At 56.0% G+C, this 13919-nt stretch overlaps 1 protein-coding gene across 23 annotated transcripts in view; it reads right to left on the bottom strand.

Annotated features, from left to right (window-relative positions):
• Ncor2 (nuclear receptor corepressor 2) overlaps positions 1 to 13919 on the bottom strand; it is a 162324-nt gene that overhangs the window by 100333 nt on the left and 48072 nt on the right. For all 23 annotated transcript variants that reach the window (XM_052167904.1, XM_052167921.1, XM_052167923.1 and 20 more), the window contains 3 exons: positions 7425 to 7634; positions 2378 to 2505; positions 1566 to 1743 (listed from right to left, as the gene is read on the bottom strand). In XM_052167904.1, the coding sequence (XP_052023864.1) occupies positions 1566 to 1743; positions 2378 to 2505; positions 7425 to 7529 (411 nt within the window). In that variant the 5' untranslated portion in view covers positions 7530 to 7634. The remainder of the gene's footprint in view (positions 1 to 1565; positions 1744 to 2377; positions 2506 to 7424; positions 7635 to 13919) is intronic.

The raw sequence follows: 13919 nt of genomic DNA, 5'->3' as shown, positions 1-13919 counted from the left end.
CACAGGGTAAGCAGTGGCTAGACCTGGCGTCTACACTGTGGATATGGGTGCTGCCTCTTGGGCTAAGTGGGGAGAAGAGAAGGGGGAGGGGTCCTGGCGCAGCAGGGGAGAGAGAGCTGCCAGAGGTGGGTAAAGTGTCAGTCTGGAACGGACCTCTATTTCCCAGGGATAGTCCAGGGCAGGGAATGAGGCTACCCCAATCGATGTCAGGGAGACGAGGCCATGTGTCCCCTAACATCCTGGCACCTGCCTTAGGTCACCTGATAGGGGTGAACAGACTGCACTGGGAATGGGCTGGACTCCTATAGCTCCAACCCGCCAAGAACATTCTAGAACTCACGCCAGCATCTTTACTCTCCTATGGAGACTGGAGTCTGGTCCTGTCACCTGGGCCAGCCTGAAGGTGTGTATTCAAGGCTCACAGCCAAACCCTCTATCTAGATAGCCTGGGTAACTTAGGGTCGGTCTGCTACTGACTAACAAGGAGCAAGCGGGGCTCAGAGAGGCCAAAGGCTGGGACAGCACAGCTAGAACAAAGTGAGGGCCAGAGAACAGACAGAGGGAAGACTTAGAGCAAGCCTGGCTCGGAGTCACAGGCCTGTCATCGGAGCTGTGCGGAACTATATGCAAGGCTGAGGCAAAGTTGTGATGTCAAGGCCTGCCCGGTCTATAGAGTACATTCAAGGCCAGCCTGGTCAATTTAGCAAAACCCTATGGGGGTGGGGGGGAATAATATACGTGCGCACGTACCCACATACATATGCTAAAAGGGACCTAAAGATACAGCTCAGTGGTAGCGAGCTGGTCTAGCGCACACAAGGAGCAGAGTTCCTCCTCTACAACACCAGGGTGTGTGAACACATGGGATTAGGCCGAGACAAGGAGTATACACGGTCTCCATGGAGACAGGGCTTGGCCTCACGCTGTTCTGAGGCTCCTCTGGACCACACGGCTACAGATGTAGACCCAGCCAGTCTACCTGCAACCCAAGGGGCCACTCAGACCTGGGCAGCAGCAGATCTGTCTGTCCGTCCTCCTGAGGCCCTCAAACCCCAGGCCCTGACATGTCAGGCACCATGCCATCCGTCCTGTCTCATCTCAAGGGACTCTAGAGTCTCCCTCCAGAATGCTAGCTCAAACATGGGGCAGCCCTGGCCATGCAGTCTGCTGTGTGAAGCCTAAGGAGGCTCAAGCCACTGTTGCACGCAAGCAGACTGTGCTGACGTGGACACAGGGGCTGGTCTTATGCCATCAGCCCCCAACCCTCCACTCCAAGGCCTCGCAGGACCTCATGCCACACTTCCCAGTCACACCAGCCAGATAACAGCCACACACTGGGTCCCGCCACAGAGTCTGGACACTGCCAGCTAGAGATACAGTCCCACTTCTTTCCATCCACCACCCACACTCTCTCCCCTTACCTGGCAGCAGCTCCAGTGCTCAGTCCCACCCTCACACCCACGCCAGAGCTGTCCTCCCTCCTTCCACCCAGCCGCCCCCTTTCTGCCCACACCAGCGGGGGCAGCAGCAGAAGGGCGCCTAGGCCCAGCTGGGGTAGGGTATACCTTGGTAAGGTCTTCAGACCCACTTGGCTGCCCAGTGGCCAGCAGGGGTGACGGGCGCAGCAGGGTATCAGGCAGTAGCTCCAGACGCGGGCGCTTGCTCTCTGTGAATTCTATGTCGGGCTTGCCCAGCTCGGGCAGGAAGGTACGAGACTCGGGGCGCAGGTGGAGTTCCTGGGACCTGTGGGAGGCCAGGGTCGCATATCACACGGGAGACAGATGCTTGGGACCAAGACTCCAGGTGTCCACCTAGCCAGGTTCTCACTAGGAGCCTTGTTAAGAAGGTTCCTCTGTCTTCCCTGACAGGAGGAGACATGGTTCTGTCTCAGAGGCCTTGTTGTGACTACCCAGTCTGTGGCCTGAAGACCCCACAGACCCTCCTGAGCTAACCAGAAATGCAAAACATAAGACCCACCCCACTGCAACTGACCAAGACTCTACATTTTAACAGACCCCTGGGGGGGGGGTGTTAAAGCACAGGCCTGAGAAGCACCATGAGGTTTATGCAAAGAACAGCATACACAACACTATTCCTCTCACCCTCTCTGAGCAGACATCACTAGCCGATCACAGCACTCCTGATGTTAAACCTGATCTAGCCAGCAGGTGGAGGGGTGAGCCTTCTGTCTCTTAACCATTCTCAACCTTGTGTAGAGATGGTCATAGTTGCCTCCTCCACAGTCCCTGCTGCTGGGAGAAGCCCTACGAAGCCACCAGGAGTGTCACTAGGAAGGGCTAAAGTCTGGACCCCTGCAGCTTTACCACAAAAAGTCTCTGGGACACCAAGGGCTAGACAAAAAGTCACAACTTCTCACCGTTCACTCCCAGGCTGGAACTCAGACAGCAGTGAGGGCCGCCTCCTCTGTGGCTGGATGATGGAACCGGGTGACAAGTGGGAGGTGTAGTCACGAGGGTGGTGTTGGTACTCAAGCAGCCCCACGTCCTATGGAAGAAAGGGGCAGTGAGCAAGTGCAGGAGCCACTGCAGCCATTTTGCCACCCTGCAACAAGAGGCCCAGATGAGCTCCCAGCTCCGTCCTCTCCCGACAATCACCACAGCAATGTTCCCACCATGCTTGGAGCCCTGGAGCTACGGGGTACTGCTGGGGGTATCCTTTCATGTAGAAGAGCATAATAAACCACAATACTGGACTCGACATCTCCACGCAGGCCTCACAGGGACCTGGGGTGCTCCTGTATTACCTCACTCTCCAGCTGGGGCACCTGAGGGGGCAGCGGGGCTAAGCCCAGGCCCTCTAAGGCCACGAGCTGGATGTTCAGCCTGCAAATCCCACCTTCACCACTGCCCACACCAGCCAGTTGCAGGGTTTGAGAGAAGGAAGGATCACTTCTCCCAGGCCCTGCCTACTGGCACGGGGCTGGGAACGGCCCTAGCAGGGCACTGGCGAGCATGGAGTGGCCCGCAGAGCACAGATGTATTTGCCTTCACGGAGACGAGGCAGGCTCAGGCACGAAGGGGAGGGGAGGACTGTGGAGCAGGGCGGATGGAGCTATAGGAACCCAGGTCCCAGCCAAGCAGCTGCTCAGAGCTCCGCCCACCATGAGAAAACAAACGGCGGCTTAAGAAGTCTGGGAGGGGGAGAGGCAGGCTCCTCCCCCTCCCGCTTTGACAGATGATGTGACTTCTGATCACACCTGGGTTGTCATGGTCCGGGAAGGAGGCCTCAGGCGTAGCCTGCCCTTGCAGCGAGAGTGCTGGGGAGTTATTCCCCAACCTTGAAGTGCCATCGCAGTGCCGGGTGGCCACCAGCATCCTCAGTCCTAACCTGCACCCCACAAAGCCCTATACAAAGCCTTCTCACATTTTTCACAAGGACCAAGATCACCTTGTCACTGTGGGAAAATGAGGGAAGTAGGAGAGGAGAGAGCCAGTGTGCACACCACACTGAACAACAAGCCAGGCTTCCGCCTTGTACCAGACCAATCAATCTGTTCCGTCAGCCTGGATACTTGCTTACATGCACGGCAATCGATTAGTAATGTCTGACTCAGGTCTGACTGCAGACAGCTTGACCTATAGGTAACTTAGTTTTCCTTTAATGTATTTTCTTCTCCTTTTTAGTCTTTTTTTATTTTGTTGTAGATTTCATTTTATCTTTAGTTACGTGTTCATGTGCATGTCTATGTGTACGGCGCCCGCATAAGCCAAAGAAAACCTGAGGTCATTGGATCCCCTGGAGTTAGAAGCAGCTGTGAATTTGCTGGACATGGGTGCCTGAAACCAAGCTCAGATCCTCTGAAAGAGCAGCACAGGCTCTTAACTGCTGAGGCATCTCTCCGGCCCCTAGCTGTGTGTCTGAAAGCAGTTCTTACTGCAAAGGATCAATGGTCGCGGTCAGGTGCGCCGAGGATGTGGGGGCAGTGGGGATCCTGCCCCTAGATGGTGAACAACTGGAAAACCTCAGAGACCAAACTGCAAGGGACAGATCTGCCAATCAAGACCTTCCAAACCAGGACCCAGCAGAAGGACAAGGATAGCAGGATGGCCCCGCAAGGAGGACTTGAAGAGAAAGGATCCCATACTCAGGTCGCCGCAACCAAGCCCTCTGCACAAGCTGACTAAAGCGACACACGCTACAAGAGGAAGATATATATCATGGGCGATCAAGAGAGTAATGCTCAGGGAAAAGGGCAGCTCTTCCCAGCCGCGCAGCAAGGGCAGCACAGGTTCGCCAGGGTGAGGCTCAACTGGCACCTCCACAGGGAACTGGGACAGTCAGGTCACAGGTCACAGGCTCCAAGCCGGTTACAAGCCCTGACTCAGGAGTAGAGGCCCACCCCCAGAGCCCAGATAGTTCCACTACAAACCAAACAAGTGGGGAGCCCCAAGACACACACTGTACCCCGGCACAAGTCTAAGAAGTAGAGAGCCACACAGGTCATATGGAGGCAGAGTTCAGCCGAGCCCCGGGAACCCTGAATTCACAGTCACCCCCGAACCGTGTGTTCCTTCCAACAGAGTCTCGTGTCAGGGCTTTCTGCTCAGCCGGCAGCACTGCGCATGCGCACGCCATGCACCCGCCTGCCCCTCCTCTTGGCCCCCAGTTCTACCATCAATGTTTGGTTCCCTGCTTAAATACGGCCTCCGCTAGTCTCGCTGCTCACCCTGAGAGAACGTCAGCTTCCACACAGTCAGAGGGCTTCTCCGCCTTCACAGCTCTGTCCCCAAGGCTTGGAAACTTGTATGTGACAAACCTAATCTGAATTTGTCCAACAAATGAACGAGTGAATTCGTTAGTGAGAGGATGAATGAGCAGATAGGTCAATGACCAAGCGAGGGAGTTAATGAATGGACGGACAGACGGAGGAGGGCCCTGAGGCAGGACACATGTGGCATGTGCAGGTGGCGCAGGACCCCACGTTGTGCCCACACACCCCAGCCAGCATTCAGTGCCATTAGACAGGAACAGGCTGAGCCCCGTGTGGCACAGCAGTTTGTGACCAACTGGACAACAGCCCGCAGGTCCATCCCATAACCAAGAGTCAGCCAGCTAGGCCCAAGGCCAAGGCTAGGCAGGCGCAGGCAGCTCTGTCAGGCGTCCCTGGCACACAACTAGCCAGGCACTGACCTGCAGATGCATGGCTCTGGCACCCCACTGCCAGCGGCATGGAGGCAGAGGAGGGCGACAAACTATAGGGTCTGGACAGCGACGCCTGGTGCTTACAGGAAGCATGGTGACACGAGGGGACCTGATGCTGTAGGCAAGGGGTCCCCACACTTGTCGCATCACAGAGACCAGCTCAAGCATGACATCACCTCGGCAGAACCCCAGCCATTTTCTACATAGCTCACTGGACTGAGAGGGCAGAGCTCCCGTGTCTAAAGGTCTCTCCTACAGGGCGTCGGCCTTGCTGTGACTCCGTGGCTCCTTGGTTCTCTTTCCTAAGACACAAGTGTCAAGGTGCACGGTCTTTTCCGGTCTGTACTCTACCCACCCTTGGGCCACAGGAAAGAGATGGGGTACAGTGGGGGTGGGGGGGACTGAGAAGGGCTTGATGTGAGGAAGGGCCTCGGGGAAGGCTGGGGATTGAGGGTGGGTGGGGTGAGAGGGCGGGCTACAGGAAGGTCGGGACTAGTGGAGGAACCTGAGGGAGAGGGTGGGGGAGGGGCAGGGTTATGGGGAGCACTGGAAAGATCAGGGACTCCAGATCACAGACCCCAGGCTCCACCAAGCCAGGACAGAAAAGGAAGGAGGCCTCAATATTCACCCAGGAAAAAACAACTTTCCACAGACCCCGGGAGTCAGCAGAGCCCAGCACAGGCTGGCAGCCAAAGAGCAAGCAGGGCCCCTGGAAAGGAGCACGTGGGCCCCACCAAGGGATAGACATGTTCCAACCTATAAGCTATTCCAGCAGGCCACGCTCACCCCAGAGGGGTCAGTAACCACCGGGTCCAGGGCCAGCGGCATCCTGTGTCGCCAGAGTGGGAGGTGTCTACGGTCAGCCTGTGGCCCTAAACACTGGAGGAGGACACGGAGGGACCAAGGAGCACGAAGTCAGAGACAAGGGAAGGGACCACAGCAGCCGGAGGCGGGGCCCACACCAAGGGGACAAGGAAGAAGCCACAGACATCTGCCCAGGAGACCGGAATGGGGGAGGGGAGGGAAAGGGAGGGGAGAGGGGAGGGGAAAGAGATGGTCGAACCCCAGACCGGGTCCATCAGGAAATGGCTTTAACAGTATCACGTTACAGTGGCAGCAGATAGCCACATAGGGACGTGCAGAAGCATTCTTGTGGGTGTTGCCAGTCACCCCTGCTTAACAGGGGCCAGAGCTGAGAGCCCCCAACTTTAAATGGCACATCTGGGCCACTCGCCGGCCTGGAGAGCTGACATCCTTGCTACTGGCCTGGTTGCAACCCAGCGCCTCAAGCAGCAAATAAATGGTCGCTGCGTGGTTGTGTAAAGGCTGGGAGCTGGGGTGTGCAGGACCCCAACACTACCACGGCCATCCCTGGACAATGGTTAGGGCTCGTCTCTCCCTCCAGGCCTCAGCGGCTCCATCCAAGGACCGGCCGCTCTGAGAGAATACAGCTGATTCTGCACACTGGCTCTCAGGTCTGGACTGTGCATGGACCCTAAGGCCAGGCCCTGGGGCTCATGGGAAAGCATTCTTGACTCCCAAGTAGAAACACGTCCCGCGCAAATATAGCCCTGTCACAGAAATGACCACCACCATCCAGGAGGGACAAGCATGAGAATAGACATACATACATCTCTCTCTCTCTCTCTCATTCCACGCACACGCACGCACAGGGACTCCCACCCAGCTGTGACTGCCACATCTCACATCACAACCCTTCACTCCACAGCCAGAGACACGGTATACAACAGGCGCACAATAAAGGCCCAGCCTGCTTGCTCTACAGGACAAGGTGAGCAGAAACAGGACCCTGGCAGAGGCGGACACTGCTCTGGAGCTCAGAGTCTTACAGCTACATAAGCACTAAGACCTTGAGGGTTAGAAATTAGTGCGAGCTCAGTCTCCCTCTCCAAAACCACCCCAGTCCCAAACGCAGCGGAAGTGGGCCCCTGCTGTGAGGGGCGTGTACACCGTGGGTGCTCATGGTGCCAAATCCACAAGATACAAGCAGAGTCCACTCAGCCTAGCCTCAGCTTCCGCCATCCCACGCTAAAATCAGACTCACTGTGTAGCCCAGGCTGGACTCAGAATCAGAACCCTCCTGCCTCTACTGCCTCAATCCTGAGACTACAGGCCTCCATCACCACACCTGGCTGTCCCCAGCGTCCCCACTGAGGTCAAATCAACACAGGCCGCAGCGGCCTGCCTTCAAAAGATGCACTGCAGTAGCGGAAGTGGTACTGAGCAGACGTGCCCCTTACCGTGTGGGGCCGGGCTATCTGCACCGGGTAGGAGATGCCATGGGGTGGGTAGCGGGGCTCAGCAGCCCGCCATGTCTGTGCCACAGGCTGTGTGGATCCTGACATGGTGGTAGGGTCCGGGGAGGCTCTGGAGCCCAATACACTCTTGACCACACCTAGACTAAGGGCTGGTCTCGGTCATCTGCTGGCAGGTGACCTCGTCACAGGTGCCTGTGGAGAGAAAAGAAAAAAAACAAATTGAACAGGAGGCAGCTGGTCCACAGCCACTGCGGCCTAGTCCTTCCTCCTGCCTGAGCCTCCTCTCCATGACAGCCCAAAGCCACAGCACCTTGCCTAGCCTATACAAGCCATCTCCCTACTCAACAGGCCTCAAACAGCAGGCTTGGGAGCCTGGGTGTGGGCACCATACCCACGGCCATCGGATGGCTCCCACACCCACCTTGGTCAGCCAGTTCATCCCACAGATGGGACTTTCCAGATCTCCAGGGCAAAGTTCTTCAAAAGCCCCTGGCAGCTCCAGCTCACAGCTGCTGGGCCTGTCCCTGGGCTGTGTGCTAGCACAGCGCAGTACACGGCAGTGACCCACGATGGGTCACGGGGTGACACAGTGGCTGAGCAAGGCTGCTTGGCTGCTCTTCTGTCCTCAGCCAGAGACCGATTCGTGATGTGGAAAGATGAGGTTGGCTCACTGCCACTGGGAGTCAGGGAACAGGATGCTGAGGGTCACACTAGGGACGGCCTGGACCAGACCCAAGCATCCTGGACAGGCGGGCAACAAACAGGTCCAGGATGGATAAAGGCCACCTTCTAGGCAAGACCCTTCATGCCTAACACAGGAAGAGCTATGACAATGTCAGGTCTCAAGAATGGGAAGCGAGAGACTGCAGGAGCCGGGAGGCCCCAGCGGGAAGTCTGAGGGAGACATCCCTATGGTCCTTCTTGCCTTTCCCTGAAAGCCCTGCCTTTCAATTACACCCAGAGTTGAGGCTGGGGCTGTACCCCACAAGCAATGATACAGGAGGATGAGGAGGACACTAGCCAGACCCCCTAGCTCCCTATAATTTCACCCCGGCTCTTCCTCTTGGGCTAACTGGTAACAACTGTCCTCCGAGCTGCAGACGGCCCATGTCAGACAGTGACAGGTCTCATGCAGCGAAATAAAGCATGAAGGGAAGAGACTGCAGGTCCAAAAAGCCACGCCCCTCCCCCTTCCCAAGCTGGAGGTCCTGACTGTAAGCACTCAGCCCCTACCCAATCTAGGTGTGCACCTGGCATTCCAACCCAGGCCCCAAGAAGAGTCCTGTGACCTGGGCATGGACAATCAGACAGTCAGGAAGGCGGAGGCAGTGACTGGCTAAGAGATGAGCAGGCAAGTCAACCTGTGGACAGCCATCCCTGAGCGCCCTGGGCGGGCGAGGCTCTGCTCTGACAGCCCTGGCTGACTTTCGGTTACTTGTTACCAAGAACTCCGGCTCACACAGAACCTATCATCCGAAAGACGTGTCACATGACACTTATGAACACAAGAACACTGGACCAAGAACCATAGCTTCAGGGAGTACAGTCCCTTCTCAGAATCTTAGCTCTCTCATTTCCAAAAAGGTGGTACTGTCCCTACCCCTCAGGGTCAACAAGATGTCACCAATGTAAGGTACTTCCTAAATATGCCTGTGTTTAGGTACGGGCACACACACATACACACACATACACACACATACACACACATACACACATATACACACACACACACACACGTCCCTCCCAGGTCACCTTTGAGATGTTTCCTCCAGTGTGGCAACACCACCAAACCCTGGCACACAGAGACCCAGGGGTACGCAAAGCAGAAGATCAGAACACAACACAGCCAAGCACTGTGCACAGACCTGTTCAACCATCTTCTTAGAAGGCTGAGACAGGAGGATTGCAAATTCAAAGTCAGCAAGAGAAACTAAGTGAACCTCTCAAAACGTCAAAAGGAGCCAGGTACAGCGGAACCTTTAACCCCAGCACTCGGGAGGCAGCCTGCCTGGTCTACAAAGTGAGTTGTGAGTTCTAGGACAGCCAGGGCTACACAGAGAAAGCCCATCTTGGGGAAAAAGAAAAAAAAAAGGGAGGGAGGAAAGAAGGGAGGGAAGGACAGAGGGAAGGAAGGAGGGAGGGAGGGATGACAAGGGCTGGGGATACAGCTCAGTGGTAGTACTTCTGCCTACAATCCCCAGTGGTGGCCTGGACAGGGGCGTGGCTCAGTAATACAGTACTTGCCTAGCAACTGTGAAGTCCTGGGCTAAATCCCCAGCTTAAAATGTTTTGTTTTGTTTTGTTTTGTTTAAAAAAATACAATTGCTAATTGTAGAGAAGAAGATCTCTGCCGGAGGCCTACCTCCTAAATCCCTTCATCCAGGTAAAGTATGAACTCATGCCGGGCACTCATAGGCAGTGCACGGTGAGCCTGTGGCAGAAAGAAAGGGATAAGACAGAGAACTCAGCCTGCGAACCCTGGGGACAGCCATTCCTGAGCGCCCTGGGCAGGCTGGCTCTGCTCTGGTGGCCTTGGCTGGCTTTCTCTGTTACTTGCTACCAAGAACTCTCTGGCTCACAAAGACTACCTCGCACCAAAATGAGCCATGTCACATGACACCTGTGAACACAGAGTGTGGAGGCCAGCAGGGCAGCTGTCCTGTGCCTGAGTCGAGCTGCTGCCAAGGGAGGGTCCACAGGGCCACACCACACCTCGAGCCCACAGCACCAGCAATGCAACCCCACCCAAGGTTGACTGTCTTGTCAACTGTGTCGCATGGTCCAGCACCATGCAACACCTGCAGATGGCCTCAAAACCACTATCTGATTTGGTGATACACAGGAAGGCTGGGAGGTGGGAATGATCCAGAAATTCTACCCTCTTGGCCAGTGGAAAAACGGGAGGCAGAGAGGATGCTTCTCTTGGTCACCTCTGGGGATCCTCGTACCTCAGGCCCGCCTGGCTGGTCCAGGACTCACAGGGCATCCCCTAGGAACACAGGAGCTGCATGGTCCAAGGTCACCTCTATCAAGTCCTTTCCAGTGTTCCCATGTGCAGGGTGGCCCTAAAGCCAGAGACTCTATGACTTCACCCCCATGAGTGACCCCACGCCCATGGGCGGTCCCACCCCCATGGGCAGCCCCACCCCCACAGGCGGCCCCACCCCCATGGGAGACCACATCCTTGTGAGTTTATTATATCCAACCCACTTTTCACATCTCCTACCCTCAGCCTCATTTGGAGCCAGCTTGGAAAACAAATACAAGTCAGGAAAACAACTTGGCAGGGCCGCAACACTTGAAATACAGAATTCCTGAGGAGCTGCGATCCCAATCCTACAAAGGAGTCCAGAAAACTCAAGAGTCAGACAGACATGCCTATGGGTTGAAAACGACCCCATTCTCAACAGTCGCAAGGTGGAACCGCCCAGAAGCATGGCCTGCCCTTCAATGAGAGTGCTTCTTAGCCAAAAGGGGAAGGGGACCCAGGATACTGACACAGATCACACTGGATGACTTCAGGGATGTCACACTGAGTAAAGGGAGCCAAATACTTAAAACAACACAGTGTGTGACCAACTTACATAAATGTCCACAAGGGGCCCAGCGCAGGTCAGAAAGGCAAAGGGTGGGTCCCGGACCCCGCACAACAGGTAGGCTTTATAACAATCACGTGACCAAGGAAGCCGCGCACGCGCGTACTGGCAGAGAGCCCGGGGGCGAGACTAGATGTTCTGTGTCTGAGGACATCACTGACTTAGACGGAAGGAGGTCACTCAAGGCCCCATAGACCACAGTGAATTCAAAGAGATTCTGTTTTGGGAGCAAGGGGGAGCCCCAGTAGGTGACAGAGGGACAGTACGGCGTCCGTGCTTTGCCACGGATAGCACAGCTGCCGAACCACTATAAACGTCCAAGCTAGAGACAGACTGTGGGATGGGGCGACAGCAACTGGGAAGGGAAGGGAGCAGATGGCAGAGCGTCGGCTAGGAGCCAGACAGAAGCCTCCGGAGCTTGCAACAGGGAGGGACGTCTTCACACACCCCATGGTGGAGTGAGTGGCTGCAGCCTGGGGACAGCAGGGTCCTGGCTGCATGGCCTGCCGGGAAGAACCTGTCTAGGCAGTGCCAAAGGAGAGAAGCCCAAAAGGCAAGAGGCTCTATCTCAGGGGCAATCTCCACACCACCGTCTCTGTGGAGAAGCGTCACTCTGCAGGGGCAGGGACTAGCTGGACCCAGGGCGTGTATGACTACAATCAGAGGCCGGGCCATCCTCCAGGGCCATTTCCGTGTCTCCCACACCTTAGGTGACGCGCATGCTCATTACCCTCTCTTTGCAGTATAGGCCAGCACATAACAGATCCTCAGAAAAGGACTGTGCCCAACAGAGGTGGGAAGCCCCAGTGACAAAGAAAGGGTTGGCCTCTGTCCCTGTGCCATGGTAGCAACCTCCTTCTGGGACTGCAGGCAGGTATGTGGCACTCTGAGTGAGACACAGCCAGTGGCCTAGCTTAGACATGGCAGGTAGAATAAGGGGAAACTGGGGTGAACAGCCATGGGACATGCTGTCTGCAGCACCAGCTCACGACTTCCTGGAAACGTATAGTAGAATGGGAGATGACGAGGGACACAGGTGTCCCAGGAGTATGCGGCAGTCAGAAGCCAGAGCTCATGTCCACCATGGGGCCCAGGATCCCTGTTCAGGCTTCAGAACCCAGACTGCCAGGTTCCCTGGGCTGGAGAATCCCAGGAGGACATGGTATAGCCCAGTTTCCACAGACACCTAAAGCCTTGTGGACAGGAACCACACTGGCCACACACTCTGCCTGACACATCTACCTCCCTGCTCCCGTGTTTCCGTGGGAGCCAGAAGTTGCCAAGAACACCATATTACCACACGAGGAGTCTGTCCTCTGGCAATACCTTCTCTAAGAGTTTCTGAGGCTCCTAACCACATTTAGGCACTGGAGTACAATTTTCAAGGCCCCCAACTCTGTACCCCACATCACCTTCCCACAGCACAGGGCTCCTCCTCCCTGGCCCCACCGCCACCCCCGGCTAGGATCAAGCCCATGGTCAAAGCAATGGAGACTGAAAGCCAAGTCACAGTTTCTTGGTCACAGAGTAGAAATGATGTCATCAAGAGCCATGGAATCCTAGAGCCTCCCCTTTCAACAGAGCCAAGTAAGCTACTGTAATGGCTGCAACAAGGCCAGAGATCAACCCTACCCCTTCCCCTACTGTGCACCCTTGGGCTGGGTACAGACTTCTCAGTGCTTCAGGTAGGAGGCTTTACAGGGAGGCTATTGGCCCATCTTTACCCTAGAAAGCCACTGTCCCGGGGGAAGGATCCATGGCCCTCACAGGGTCCCTGTTCACGGTGTCTGCTGTGGCTGACGGCCGTGAGCCTGACACCAAACACGCCTGAACCATTCAACTGATGGGGAACCCACAGCACAGAGAGGAGCTCCTCTGCCCAGGATCATACAACATTGCATCCATAGGCCTTAGCCACCTAGCACTGAAGAACTCTGACTAAGCGTGGGCCAAAGGTTCTGGGACTTCGCCACATGGGTGTCCCTTGGGCTGCGGCCAGCAACCAGCTCCTGCCAAAGCAGACAGAGTCACTTCTCCCTCATGGCTGGCTCTCTCTCTCTCTCTCTCTCTCTCTCTCTCTCTCTCTCTCTCTCTCTCTCTGTGTGTGTGTGTGTGTGTGTGTGTGTGTGTGTGCATGCGTGTGTACATGCGTGTGTGCACACATAAAATCCAAAGGTCAAATTTGGGTATTACCCCTCAGGACACAACCACCACCCCGTATTTTGAGACAGGACCTCTCACTGGGACCGGCAATTGCCCGAGGAGCGAGGCTGATCAGCCTGTCTCTACCTCCCCAGAGCAGGAATTACAAGCACATGCAGTCGTACCTGGCTTTTTCTCCATAGGTTCTAGGGACGCAGGTTCTCACGCACGCGTAGCGAGCACTTTACTGACTGAAGCATCTCCCCAGCCCACTCCTTAACTTTAAACTGGGGTAGGGGGAGGCTAAATCATAGCTGGTGACCCCTGGCCACTCGGTTCTCTGGTCCCCACATCAGGTTCTGCCCACTCTCCCACACCAGTTCTTCCTCTTCAGGCCCCAGTCACCCTAGGTAGCCTCAGGTTTCCATCAAGTACTCTGCCCACAGAGAGAAAGCATCAGAATGGGCGGGGGTATAGATGCCAGGGGCAAGGGGTAGTGACACTAGCTGGGTGGCCCTGAAGCACTCTGCTTACTCCAGCTCCTGGAATAGTGACAGAAGGAAACAGATCACCAGAGCCAAAGTCACTAGGGAAAGACATAGGCCCATCTCTTGGCAGGGACAGCACGAGTCCCAGGTCCTTAGAGGCCGGGCAGCCAGGTGTAGGTCCTTCATGTCCCTCCTGCACAAGGGAGACTCAGAGCCAGGGGGACCCACAAGCAGGAGGCCAGAGACAAATA

This window comes from Apodemus sylvaticus, chromosome 22 (assembly GCF_947179515.1).
Source record: "Apodemus sylvaticus chromosome 22, mApoSyl1.1, whole genome shotgun sequence".
Classification (NCBI taxonomy): domain Eukaryota; kingdom Metazoa; phylum Chordata; class Mammalia; order Rodentia; family Muridae; genus Apodemus; species Apodemus sylvaticus.
Note: the sequence above shows the minus strand (reverse complement) of the source record. Positions and strands in the feature narration are given on the sequence as shown.